This window comes from Ceratotherium simum, chromosome 26 (assembly GCF_057802395.1).
Source record: "Ceratotherium simum simum isolate JZ-2026a chromosome 26, ASM5780239v1, whole genome shotgun sequence".
Classification (NCBI taxonomy): Eukaryota; Metazoa; Chordata; class Mammalia; order Perissodactyla; family Rhinocerotidae; genus Ceratotherium; species Ceratotherium simum.
In genome coordinates, this window is record NC_141925.1 from 41065508 (window position 1) to 41078770 (window position 13263).

The 13263-nt window shown below is 51.3% G+C and overlaps 1 protein-coding gene and 1 pseudogene across 1 annotated transcript; both read right to left on the reverse strand.

Annotated features, from left to right (window-relative positions):
* Positions 1-462: 462 nt before the first annotated feature.
* Positions 463-10209, reverse strand: MOGAT3 (monoacylglycerol O-acyltransferase 3). The gene is given in 10 exon segments (XM_014796527.2): positions 463-617; positions 705-907; positions 1529-1547; positions 1550-1649; positions 1651-1703; positions 2011-2155; positions 2157-2216; positions 9550-9620; positions 9708-9812; positions 10060-10209. Coding segments are annotated over 10 exon segments (984 nt in total). The 5' UTR covers positions 10133-10209.
* A 475-nt stretch (positions 10210-10684) lies between these two features.
* LOC101394112 (2-acylglycerol O-acyltransferase 2-B-like) lies at positions 10685-13248 on the reverse strand (annotated as a pseudogene).
* Positions 13249-13263: the final 15 nt, after the last annotated feature.

Genomic DNA, 13263 nt, shown 5'->3' on the forward strand with positions numbered 1-13263 from the left:
CACCCACCCTATTTTCTCCACCTGCCTAAATTCTGCCCTCCTTTTAAAGTCCACCCCTCCACGCAGCAGCCCTCCCCAACTCAGTCCTGAGGCCCTACAACTCTCAGCTAAGCAGATGCCTTTATTCACAGAGGGAGAAGAGGCCCAGCAAAGGGAAGAGGCTCATGCAGGGTCACGGAGCAAAATTAAGTCTGGCTAGGAGGAGAATTCAGGGTCCTGATACCCCATCTAAGGCAGCAACTCTGTAGCACATTAGGATGGCAGCGGCTTTCGCCTGGGCATGCTCACTCCCAGAGCCAGGGCATGAGCTCTGCAGACACTTGATTCTGTGAAGCAGTACAAAGCAGTGGTGGGAGGGAACCAGCTTTTATTGGAGGAGCAGAGCATGGCAGTAGGTGGAAGTCGAAGTGCACTGGGATCAGGGCTCCAGGGCTGGGGGGCGGAGCCGGCACAAGGCCAGGGCTAGAGGAAGGTGAGGCAAGTAGAGGCCGCGACCCCAGAGCTTTCCTTGTGCTCCTCGAACAGCTGCACCAGAGCCTTCATGTAGAGCCTGTGATAGTGGTCAACTTCCTCCTCACTGGGGTTGAGGCGCTGGGGCACCAGCATGAGGCGGCCCACTGCAGGAGAGGTGACACAGGTGAGGCGACAGGCCTCTGCTGCCCACACGGCTGCCACAGCCTTCCTCCCCAGAGCTGGGCACGCACCCACAGTGGTCACAGGCACAGCGAAGGGCAGCAGGCCCCAGGATTCAGCCGAGAAGAGACTGCGGCCCCAGAAGATGCAGGGAGCAAAGCCCATGAGCTTCTTGAAGGTGGTCTGGCACAGATGCTGCCAGGAGCCTGTGGCAAAAGTCTTAAGTCTGAAGACATCATTCTCCCCAAAGAAGTATACAGGCACCAGAGAGGCCCTGGGAAGGGGCGGCAGGAGAGACGAGGGGTGGTCAGGCCAGTGGCTCCCAGAGTGCCCCAGGACGGGAGCCTCAGAGGGCGGTGAATCTCTCCCCACACCCCACGATGCCATTTCCCAAGGCCTTTTGAAGCAAAAAAAGATGGCTACAAAGAAAGATCTGGAAGAAAGGACTCACATTTCCTGAGAAACAACCGTATACTGGGCTTTCATATATACATTTCCTCATCCAGTCTCTACAACTATAACATCGTTGCAAGGTAGGTATTAGCCCTATTTCACAGGTAAAGAAACAGTCCAAGGTCTTGCCTTTGAGAGAGCGTCAGAAAGGGATTTGAACCCAGGGCTTCTGAGCCCAAGAGTCCTGCTGTTTGCACTATGACCCTGCCTCTCTTGGGCGGGAGGAAGCTGGTGAAAGTGGGCACGGGGCTTGGCGCGAGGTAAGCACTCAAGCGTGGACATGAGTGCTGTCCAGCTGCAGGGCGCACTGTGGGCTCTGGGGACACACAGTCCCACCTACAAGGAGCCGATTTCTAGGGACTGAGAGTGTGGACCCCCAGACGCGCCGTGACGTTCTGATCACTAGGAGCAGCCCCAGGCCGGGCGCCTGCACCCCACTTACCCGTGCCTCAGTGCCAGGTCACAAAGTCTTTCCGCTTCTGAAAAGTGAGGCAGTGTTCCCCTGGGACTGCGTACAGGGACTCGTGGGCACCCCCGACCAGGATGACCACGGCCTGCCCCCCGCTGGGGCTGCAACAGAACAAAGTCCAGGCTCCAGCGGTTCACGGAACACAGTCCTGGAGGCACGAGGAGGTGGGGAGCAGTCACCACCTCCTCCGTGGCTCCCTGGCCACTCATCCCACCCTTTAACATAGGAAGAGTGGGCCCTACATCCCATTCCTTCCAACTCCCTTGGCCCTCATGCCCATGTCCGTGTGCCCTACAGTGCCTCTCCCAGTGAGGACGCAGGACACTTGCTCCAAAGTTATTCACTGATGCCCACTGCGAGCCTGGCCAATGTTCGAGACAGGTTCCTGCCCTGGGTGTGTGCGTGGGGGGCAATCTGGTGAAGGGGCACCTCCTCCCACTCAGCTGGAGGCTCACCGTAGGACATGATGTAGTTGCGAAAGACTGGGAGGTGGAAGACGCCGGCCAGGGCAGCTGTCCGGGGCCAAAGCCCAGGAAACTGCCAGGAGAAGCCATTGCTCTCGGTGAGGAAATTACAGAATATTCCCATGCACATGACCCCCGTGTGGGTGAGCGCCCAGCATGTATTTCCGGTTGAGGGGCAGCTCCACTGTTTTCACCAGCTTCGGGGTGTCAGGCAGGATGAAGGCAGGGAGGCACAGAAGGCAGGACATCAGTTGAAAAGAGTTGCCCTCCACCCTAACAGATTTCAGAGTTCAAGGTCCTAGGATGTGGTCAAGGGCACAAGGGACCCATTCTCTTTTTTGTTTGTTTGTTTGTTTGTTTTCCTTTTTATTGTGAAATTATTGTTGTACATTATTGTTTATCAGTCACCATATAAGTGCATCCCTCCACCCCTTGTGCCCACCCCCCACCCCCCTAGCCCCTGGTAACCACCAAACTGTTCTGTCTGTGTGGTGGTTTATGTTCCACATATGAGTGAAATCACGCAGTGTTTGTCTTGCTCTTTCTGGCTTATTTCACTTAACATAATACCCTCCTGGTCCATCCATGTTGTTGCAAATGGGATGATTTTGTCTTTTTTATGGCTGAGTAGTATTCCATGGTATATATATACCACATCTCCTTTTTTCTGTTTTTTCCCTTTTTTTCCCCAAAGCCCCAGTAGATAGTTGTATGTTATAGTTGCACATCCTATTAGTTGCTGTATGTATGTGGGACGCTGCCTCAGCATGGCCCAACAAGCAGTGGGTCAGTGCGTGCCCGGGATCCGAACCCCGGGCCGCCAATAGCAGAGTGCTCGCACTTAAGCGCTAAGCCACAGGGCTGGCCCCTATACCACATCTTCTTTATCCAATCATCAGTCGAGGGACACTTGGGTTGCTTCCATGTCTCGGCTATAGTGAATAATGCTGCGATGAACATAGGGGTGCATAAGCCTCTTTGGATTGTTGATTTCAGGTTCGTTGGGTGGATACCCACTAGTGGGATAGCTGGATCATAAGGTATTTCTTTTTTTTTTTCTGTGAGGAGATCAGCCCTGTGCTAATATCTGCCAATCCTCCTCCTTTTTTGCTGAGGAAGACCAGCCCTGGGATAACATCCGTGCCCATCTTCCTCCACTTTATATGGGACGCCACCACAGCATGGCCTGACAAGCAGTGCGTCGGTGCGCGCCCGGGATTCGAACTGGTGAACCCCAGGCTGCCACAGCAGAGCGCGCGCACTTAACCGCTTGCACCACCGGGCCAGCCCTGGTATTTCTATTTTTAATTTTTTGAGGAATCTCCATACTGTTTTCCATAGAGGCTGCACCAGTTTGCATTCCTACCAGCAGTGGATTAGGGTTCCCATTTCTTCACAGCCTCTCCAGCATTTGTTGCTTTTTGTCTTGGCGATTATTTTCATTCTAACAGGTGTAAGGTGATATCTTAGTGTGGTTTTGATTTGCATTTCCCTGATGATTAGTGATGTTGGACATCTTTTCATGTGTCTATTGGCCATCTGTATATCTTCTTTGGAGAAGTGTCTGTTCATTTCTTCTGCCCATTTTTTGATTGGGTTTTTTGTTTTTTTTTGTTATTCAGTTGTGTGAGTTCTTTATATATTATGGAGAGTAATCCCTTGTCAGATATATGATTTGCAAATAGTTTTTCCCAGCTGGTTGGTTCCCTATTCATTTTGATCCTGGTTTAGTTTGCCTTGTAGACGCTCTTTAATCTGATGAAGTCCCACTTGTTTATTTTTTCTTTTGTTTCCCTTGTCTGAGTAGACATGGAATTCAAAAAGATCCCTTTATGGCTGGTGGCGAGTAGTGTACTACTGATATTTTCCTCCAGGAGTTTTATAGTTTCAGGTCTCACCTTCAGGTCTTTGATCCATTTTGAGCTAATTTTTGTGTATAGCAAAAGAAAATGGTCTACTTTCATTCTTTTGCAAGTGGCTGTCCAGTTTTCCCAGCACCATTTATTGAAGAGACTTTCCTTTCTCCGCTGTATGTCCTTGGCTCCTTTGTCAAAGATTAGCTGCCCATACATGTGAGATTTTATTTCTGGACTTTCAATTCTGTTCCATTGATCTGTGTGTCTCTTTTTGTACCGGTACCACGCTGTTTTAATTACTATCGCTTTGTAGTATGTTTTGAAGTCAGGGATTGTGATGCCTCCAGCCTTGTTCTTCTTTTTCAGGATTGCTTTAGCTATACGGAGTCTTTTGTTGCCCCATATGAATGTTAGTATTCTTTGTTCTATTTCTGTGAAGAATGTCCTTGGGATTCTGATTGGGATTGCACTGAATCTGTAGATTGCTTTAGGTAGTATGGACATTTTAACTATGTTTATTCTTCCAATCCAAGTGCCTGGAATATTTTTCCATTTCTTTATGTCATCATTGATTTCACTCAATAATGTCTTATAGTTTTCATTGTATAGGTCTTTCACTTCCTTGGTTAAATTTACTCCTAGATATTTTATTCTTTTTGTTGCAATTGTAAATGGGATTGTCTTCTTGAGTTCTCTTTCTGTTAGTTTGTTGTTGGTATATAGAAATGCAACTGATTTCTGTAAGTTGATTTTGTGCCCTGCCACTAGGCTGTAGTTGTTGATTATTTCTAATAGTTTTCCAATGGATTCTTTAGTGTTTTCTATATATAAGATCATGTCATCTGCAAACAGTGAGAGTTTCACTTCTTCGTTGCCTATTTGGATTCCTTTTATTCTTTTTTCTTGCCTAATTGCTCTGGCCAGAACCTCCAGTACTGTGTTGAATAAGAATGGCGAGAGTGGGCACCCTTGTCTTGTCCCCGTTTTCAGAGGGATGGCTTTCAGTTTTTCCCCATTGAGTATGATGTGGGCTGTGGGTTTGTCATATATGGCCTTTATTATGTTAAGGTACTTTCCTTCTGTACTCATTTCGTTGAGAGTTTTTATCATAAATGGATGTTGGATCTTGTCAAAAGCCTTCTCTGCATCTATTGAGATGATCATATGGTTTTTATTCCTCGTTTTGTTAATGTGGTGCATCACATTAATCGATTTGCGGATGTTGAACCATCCCTCTGTCCCTGGTATAAATCCCACTTGATCATGGTGTATGATCTTTTTAATGTATTACTGTATTCAGTTTGCCAATATTTTGTTGAGGATTTTTGCATCTATGTTCATCAGGGATATTGCTCTGTAGTTTTCCTTCTTAGTATTGTCTTTGTCTGGCTTTGGTATCAGGGTGATGTTGGCCTCGTAGAATGTGTTGGGAAGTGTTCCATCTTCCTCTATTTTTTGGAATAGTTTGAGAAGAATAGGATTAAGCCTTCTTTGAATGTTTGGTAATATTCTCCAGAGAAGCGATCTGGTCTTGGACTTTTATTTTTTGGGAGGTTTTTGATTACTGTTTCAATCTCTTTACTTGTGATTGGTCTATTCAGGTTCTCTATTTCTTCTTGATTCAGTTTTGGGAGGTTGTATGAGTCTTGGAATTTATCCATTTCTTCTAGATTGTCCAATTTGTTGGCATATAGTTTTTCATAGTATTCTCTTATAATTTTTTGTATTTCTGTGGTATCTGTTGTAATTTCCCCTTTTTCATTTCTAATTTTATTTATTTGAGCCTTCTCTCTTTTTTTCGTGGTGAGTCTGGCTAAGAGTTTGTCAATTTTGTTTATCTTCTCAAAGAACCAGCTCTTTGTTCCATTGATCCTTTCTACTGTTTTTTTAAATTACAATTTCATTTATTTCTGCTCTGATTTTTATTATTTCCCTCCTTCTGCTGACTTTAGGCTTTGTTTGTTCTTCTTTTTCTAATTCTGTTAGGTGTAGTTTGAGGTTGCTTATTTGGGCTTTTTCTTGTTTGTTAGGGTGGGCCTGTATCGCTATGAGTTTCCCTCTCAGGACCACTTTTGCTGCATCCCATATGAGTTGGTACGGTGTAGTTTCATTTTCATTTGTCTCCAGATATGCTTTGATTTCTGCTTTAATTTCATCAATGATCCACTGGTGGTTTAGGAGCATGTTGTTGAGTCTCCACAGCTTTGTCACTTTCCCGGTTTTTTCCTTGTAGATGATTTCTAACTTCCTGGCATTACTGTCTGAAAAGACACTTGTTATGATTCCAATCTTCTTAAATTTGTATAAGCATGCCTTGTTTCCCAACATATGGTCTATTCTTGAGAATGTCCCATGCACACTTGAGAAGAATATGTAATCTGCTGTGTTTGGATGGAGTGCTCTGTGTATGTGTATTAAGTCCATCTCATCTAGCTTTTCATTTAGGTCCGTTATTTCCTTATTTATTTTCTGTCTGGATGATCTGTCCATTGATGAGAGAGGGGTGTTAAGACACCCCACTATTATTGTGTTGTTGTTAATATCTCCTTTTAGGTATGTTAATAGTTGCTTTATGTACCTTGGTGCTCCCATATTGGGTGCATATATATTTAAAAGTGATGTCTTCTTGGTGAAGTGTCGCTCTTATCATTATATATTGCCCCTCTTTGTCTCTCATTACCTGTTTCATCTTGATGTCAACTTTGTCTGATATAAGTATGGCAACACCTGCTTTCTTTTATTTGCCATTGTCTTGGAGTATTGTCTTCCATCCTTTCACTCTGAGCCTGTGTTTATCTTTAGAGCTGAGATGTGTTTCCTGGAGTATATTGTTGGGTCTTGTTTTTTAATCCATCCCACCACTCTTTGTCTTTTGATTGGAGAATTCAGTGCATTTACATTTAGGGTAATTATTGATATATGGGGCTTGTTGTTATTTTATCACTCTTTTTCTGGTTCTTTTGTATTTCTTCTGTTTCTTGTCCCGTGTGTTTCAGACTACCAATTCAGTTTGGTAGTTCTGTATGGGGGTTCTCTTAGTTTTTTCTTTCTTTACCGTGTGTGATTCTGTTCTGATTATTTGCTTAGTGGTTAACATGAGGTTTGTATAAAAAATCTCGTGGATGTGATAGTCCATTTTTTGATGGCCTCTTATTCCCTTAGACTAAGTCGATTCAATCCCTTTCCTCTTCCCCTTCTACGTTATTGTTGTCACATCTCATTCCTTCTTGTGTTGTGAGTTCGTGTTTAACATGACGAGGTTATATTTATGCTTGGTGCTCACCTTCTCTTGATCTTTGGTTTTATAATTCAGTGTTTGCTAATCTATTCTGATACAGAGCTGCAATTTTTCTGGTTTTGTCGACCTATTTTCCTCCTTGTTCAAAACTTTGAATCCACCTTTCTCTTTTCTTCCTCAGGGATGAGGGCCTTCTTGAGCACTTCTTGTAGTGGGGGTCTTGTGGCAACGAACTCCCTTAGCTTCTGTTTATCTTGGATAGTTGTTATTTCTCCATCATATCTGAAGGATATTTTTGCTGGATAGAGTATTCTTGGCAGAAAGTTTTTGTCCTTCAGAATTTTGAATATATTGTTCCACTCTCCCCTAGCCTGTAAAGTTTCTGTCGAGGAATTGGCTGAGAGCCTGATAGGAAATCCTTTGTATGTTATTTTTTTTTTCTCTAGCTGCCCTTAATATTTTTTCTTTGTCATTGACTTTTTGCCAGCTTTACTACTATATGCCTTAGAGAGGGTCTTTTCGTGTTGATATATTTAGGAGATCTATTTATTTCATTCACTGGTATTTCCAGCTCCTTCCCCAGGTTTGGGAAGTTCTCAGATATTATTTCTTTGAACAAGTTCTCTGCTCCTTTTTCCCTCTCTTCTCCCTCTGGAATACTTATAATCCTTATGTTGGGTTTCCTAATTGAGTTGGATATCTCTTGGAGAGTTTCTTCATTTCTCTTTAGTCTTAGTTCTCTTTCTTCCTCCATCTGGAGCATTTATGCATTGCTGTCCTCAATATTGCTAATTTCTTCCTCCATATTGTCTGCTCTGATTCTTAAGGCTTCCAGATTTGTCTTTATCTCCTCTATTGTGTTTTTCATCTCTAAGATTTCTGACTGGTTTTTTTTTTTTTATAGTTTCAACCTCTTTTGTGAAGAAACTCCTGATTTCATTGAATTGTCTGTCTGTGTTTTTTTCTATTTCATTAAGCTTTTTTATGATGGCTATTTTGAATTCTCTGTCATTAAGGTTATACATTTCTGTGCTTTCTGGGTTGACTTCTGGGTGCTTGTCATTTTCCTTTTGGTCTGAAGATTTAATATATTTTTGCATGGTGCCTGTTGGTGTTGGCTTGCTTTTCCTCATAGTGGAAATATATGGTCGCAGTTTCCTCTTGCTGCTGCTGGTGGGGGTCAAGAGCTGTGTATTCTGGGCTGCCTCAATCCGTGGGCACTCTCGTGGGCCCCTGGCTGATCTGAGGCATGGCTGAGTGGAGGCTGCTGGGGCGGAAGCATGGGAACAGCTGGAGCTGGAGCATGGGAACAGCTGAGACTGGAGCGCAGCTAGGCCGAAGCAGCTGGGGCTCGGGTGTGGGTGGCTTGGAGCAGCTGCAGCTGAAGTGCCACTGGGTCAAAGAAGCAGGAGCTAGAGCACTGCTGGGCCGAAGAAGCTGGAACTGGAGTGTGCTGGGCCAAAGAAGCTGGAACTGGAGTGCGCTGGGCCGAAGAAGGAAGAGGTGGAGCACTGCTGGGCCAAAGAGGCTGGAACTGGAGTGCGCTGGGCCGCAGTTGCTGGTGCCAAATCAGCTGGAGCCTGAGCACAGGCCAAGCTGAAGCAGCTGGAGCCAGGGGGAGGGAGGGCGGTCAAGCCGAAGGAGCTGTGGCCATGGCACAGTGAAGCCAGGCAAGCTGGGGCCCTGGCTTGGTCCAGCCGGAGCAGCTGGGGCTCTGGCACGGTGGGGCCTGTGCTGCTGTGCCTCTGGTGTTGGGGTGCAGGCTCGCCCCGCTGCTTGTTGGGCCTGGGCACCTGGGGGCCGCTGCCTCTGGGGACGGGACTGAGCTGAAGCACTGGTCGGGTGGGCCGGGTTGGGGAGGGGCATTTACTTTCGCCTCCCCCATCTCAGAGGTTTCTCACCTCACTGTCGCTCCCTGCTCTCCTGAGGGGCTAGCTTGTTGAAAGTACCCTTGCAACAGTTCTGCTCTCTCTGTAGGTGGATCCCCTTGGTCTGTGAGGGGTCTTGGAGAGCACCATTTTTCATGTGGCGAGCCACCCCTTCCCCTCCTCTGAGAGCCGCGTGGTCTCAGTCTCAGGGTCGCAGTCCTTGGGGAAGGAAGGGAGCTCCTTTTACCTCCTTCCACTTGCTCTGGGGATTCCAGCACCTCAGTCCTGGGGTGTGTGGCTACCTGGGTGCCTCAGACGTTCCCTGTGTTGTGTGAATAGCTTCTGTTGGAATATGAATGTCCTTTTTGTTGTGTCTTAGAGGGGGAGAGTTCAATGGGGGAAGCTCACTCCGCCATGATGCTGACGTCACTCTCCTTGGACCCACTCTTGAACACCACTCTGCCTCCTGCCCCGTTGCCTGAGCTTAGGCAGCAGGGGCTCAGGCTCCAGCAGAGGGCAAGGTGAATAGGTAGGGGAGACAGAGTGCCTCTGGAGGGTGACCTGTCACCCCGATAGGATAATAATCCCTCAGGTGTTTCCAAACAGTCCAGCTTCTTATCCACTCAGAGCGCCTTCCACCTTGGGGCAGAGAGAGATGTGTGCAGGAATCCCTGGAGGCACCCACTGCCAGCTCTTAGTCCCAGTGGGGCTCTTTCTATAGCTCACCTTGGTTGGGTGTGTGCCAGTCCAGGAAGAGCCACACTGAATAGAGAACAGAGAGCGACCAGAGCGACGGGAAGAGGAGGAATAGGAGAAGGGAAAAGAAAGGGCCTGGGGGAAAGAGGAGAAAGAAGAATGAACTCTCTGATGAAACTCAGTCATTCTAGCTGGCGGCTCCTCTCCTGCAGCCTCACCGGTGGTATCACCCCCCTACCTCCCCTCCGACCTCTGGCCCTCACCCCCTCCCTTTGCCCTCAGACATCCAGGCAAGTGGGGCTCCAGCCTTCACCCTCTTCCCCTCCCCTGTCCCTTCTCCCCTTGGGGACCCCATGCACCTGTGCCTCTCCCCCGCTCTCACCCATAAAGAGGAAAGTGATCACGTATTGGGAGGCACTCACTGCTTCCAGCTGCTGCTTCTGAAGGGTTTTCATGGTGGGCGAGGGCGGCGAGGCTGGTGGGCGGCGGAGACTCCCACTCCAGAGCTCTCCTGGGCCAGCAGGGCTCCAGGACCCCGAGGGCAAACGATGAAGGTTTGGGGCCAAGCTCTTGGGGCCTCCCGGGAATGCGTGTGGATAGGGAGATGCTTGGATCTGGAGCCCCCGACGCTTCCAGGCTTCCCCTCACTGATCTTTGAACTCCCTGCTCAGTGGGTCTGGACTGGCCGCTGGGCGGGGCTGGGAGGGACGGTAGCGGGTGTGCGAGGAAGGTGTGGCAACTGGGTGCCGGAGGAAATGATGTGGGAAGGGGACCCAGAAGAAGCTGGAGAGCCCACCAACTGGGTCCCAGACGCTGGCGGGGGCTAGAAGCCCAACTGAGGCCGTCTGATCTCCAGTGCGGCCGCGTAGGCCCCTGCACGCGAGCTCCCATCTGTCTGCAGGTCTCCGGGAGCATCAAGACCCTCCGGCGCCACCACCTGGCCCTCTCCCGCCGCGCACCGACACACAAACACCGCAGGTGTGTTCTCACCTTTAATTTCACCCTTGCACCCGCACGCCCCCTGGGGCTCGGGGAGGGCCCGGGCGGCGGGGGCGCCTAGGTGAGGACCAGGTGCCTGTGGGCGGGAATGCCGTAGCGCGCCTTGTGCTCTTCGAACAGCCGCGTGCGCCTCTCCACGTAGAGCGCGTGCAGCATGTCCACTTGCGCGCGGCTTCTTGGCACCGGGATTGGGGCCCCCACTGTGGGCGGAACGCCAGGCGAGAGGGGCGGTCGCTGGGATCCCTCGCCCGGTCCTTTCTTCCCTCCTGCCCGCCGCGATCCTCCGGGACAGAGTTCAGGGCTGGGGCAGAGGCCCAAGACCGGCCCGGGGGGCCAGGCTGGCGTGGCCGATGCGCGGCCGGTAGCCAGGATTTCAGGCCCCAACCAGGGACCTTCGCCACCCGGCGCGGGGACCGGGCGGGGGCCTGAGCTCCGGAGGAGCGCGCGGGCGGGCCGGGGAGCGGACCGGGCAGAGGCCAGGGCTCACCGACTGTGTGGATGGGCGCGCCGAAGGGCAAGAGGAGGCCCAGGGGGCCTTGGAACAGCGGCAGGGCCACGCTCAGCAGTGGCTGCAGCTCTTCCTGTGCCCCCCGCACCCACGAGCCCGGCGGGTTCGGGAACTGCTGGAAGAGCTCGTTCTCCCGGAAAGAGAAAACAGGCACGAGGGAGGCCCTGGGGAAGCAGGACCGCGCCTGACTCCGGGCCCCAGGGCGCGCCGGGCTCCTCCCCACCAGGGCTGCCCGGGCGTGTCCCGCCCGGCCACCGGCAGCTTCTCACCCTTGCTCCAGGGCCAACTTGACAAATCCCTTGATTCCGGATCCGCAAGCTCAGCCCTCCGGCTTTTGCCTCCAGCGCCTCCAGGGGCCCTCCCACGGCCAGGACTGCCACCTGGCCGCCCCCCAGGCCGGGACAACAGATAGGAGGCGCTGGTCTTGTCAGAGGGTACCAAACCTGAAGGGAGGGCAGAGGCTGGGGGGCCTGACGCCTGGGTCTTGGAGAGAAGAGGGAGGGGGGCACCGGGAAGGTAGAGCTGGGACCGGGCAGCCCCAGACGGGAGGAGGGCAGGTGGGAGGTGACAGCAGAGACTGGGAGTCCTGAGCCAGCTCACCCCTTCTCACCACCACACATAAGGTAGTTCCGGAAGAGAGGGGGGTGGAACCAACAGGGCAGCATGAGCAGTTGCCGCAGGAGGCCGGGGAAGAGACGGGAGAAGCCCGTGGCCTCTGTGCAGAAGTTGTGGAAGGCCCCGACGACAAGGACGACAAGGACCCCACCAGGGTGGAAGCGGAAGAGACAGCAGGAGGCATCCAACTCTGCAGGTTAACCAGCTGCAGGACAGAGGGTGTACCCCAACCCGGCCGGTGAGATTGCACTTTTGGCGATGGTAGTCCCAAGGGGCTCTTCTGAAGCCTTGCTTCCAACCGGCACACCGTTCCTGGGTGCGTGCACCAAGATGGTGAAGTAGTCACGGAAATGTCTCCAGATTACCCAGTCGTGGACCCATGCAGAGCGGTGGCCTCTTGCCCAGGGCATGTCCCTGTCTCCGCAGAGCCAGACCAAGTAGAGGACCACTAGGATCCAGGCTGGGCCTAGGAGTGCAAGGAGCAACGCTGCCAGGCACACTTGGGCTGGAGGGGCAAGATGGGATGGGGTGGGGTGGGGGCTCAGGACCCAGATGTTTAAGTGCCAAGTCCCCCCTTTGCCGCCTCCCCTTCCGTGGCTTCAGGCCCTTCTGTCCCACCTACTTCCTTCTCACTCCTTCAAGGACCCCACCCTGAGATCCCAGCCCTGCCTCCTTCTCTCGTGGTAATGGGGAAGCAGAATGCCAGGGGCAGGGGGCTGGAGGGCTTCAGGGACTCACTGAGCCCCAAGAAAGAGAGGACCCATTGCAGGACAGCAAACACTTGGAGACCCCGGCAGAGGAGGCTGGAGGAGGCCGGCGTTCTGTAGAGGGGAGCCGCACAGGGGCTGCTATGGCACTTAAGAACACCCTTTTTGGGTCCAGCCCTCTGGCCCTGACCCTGGCCCTGGCCCCGCCCTCGTTTCTGACCCCTTTGCTGACCTGCACACTGGGCCTTCGGGAGCCCCAACCAGGAAGGATTAACCACGACCTGAGCTCACAGGGCTATGACCAGTAAAACCAACCGGAAATGACCAGGGATGTGGCCAGGAGCCTGAGGGGGAGGAAGGTGTTTGGACTCTATGGAGGTCAGGACCTTGGGCCTCTGCGAGGAGCCGGACTAGCAGAGGTCTGGGAAAGCGGGGGTTGCCAGAGTGGTGTGTACTATTAATGGCAGGGCTCCCCATGAGTCACCCAGGTTTGGCCCCTGAGGAGGAGACGACCTGCAGGATTTATTCCCTGAGGAGCAGCATAGGCCTCTGTGGGGAGACGTTCTGGAGGGGAGGCCTTTGTGGGAAAGGCTAAGGACTGGGGAATCCCTTAGAGAGAGAGCACACTGGGCTGTGGGCACACCCTCCAAATGGGCCAAGGCCAGTCCTCACCACCCCCATGGCCCTCCCCAGCAGTGACCAGAGGCCTGTGGGCCGGCACCTTTTCCAGGTCAGGGGACATCACTTCATGTAGGGA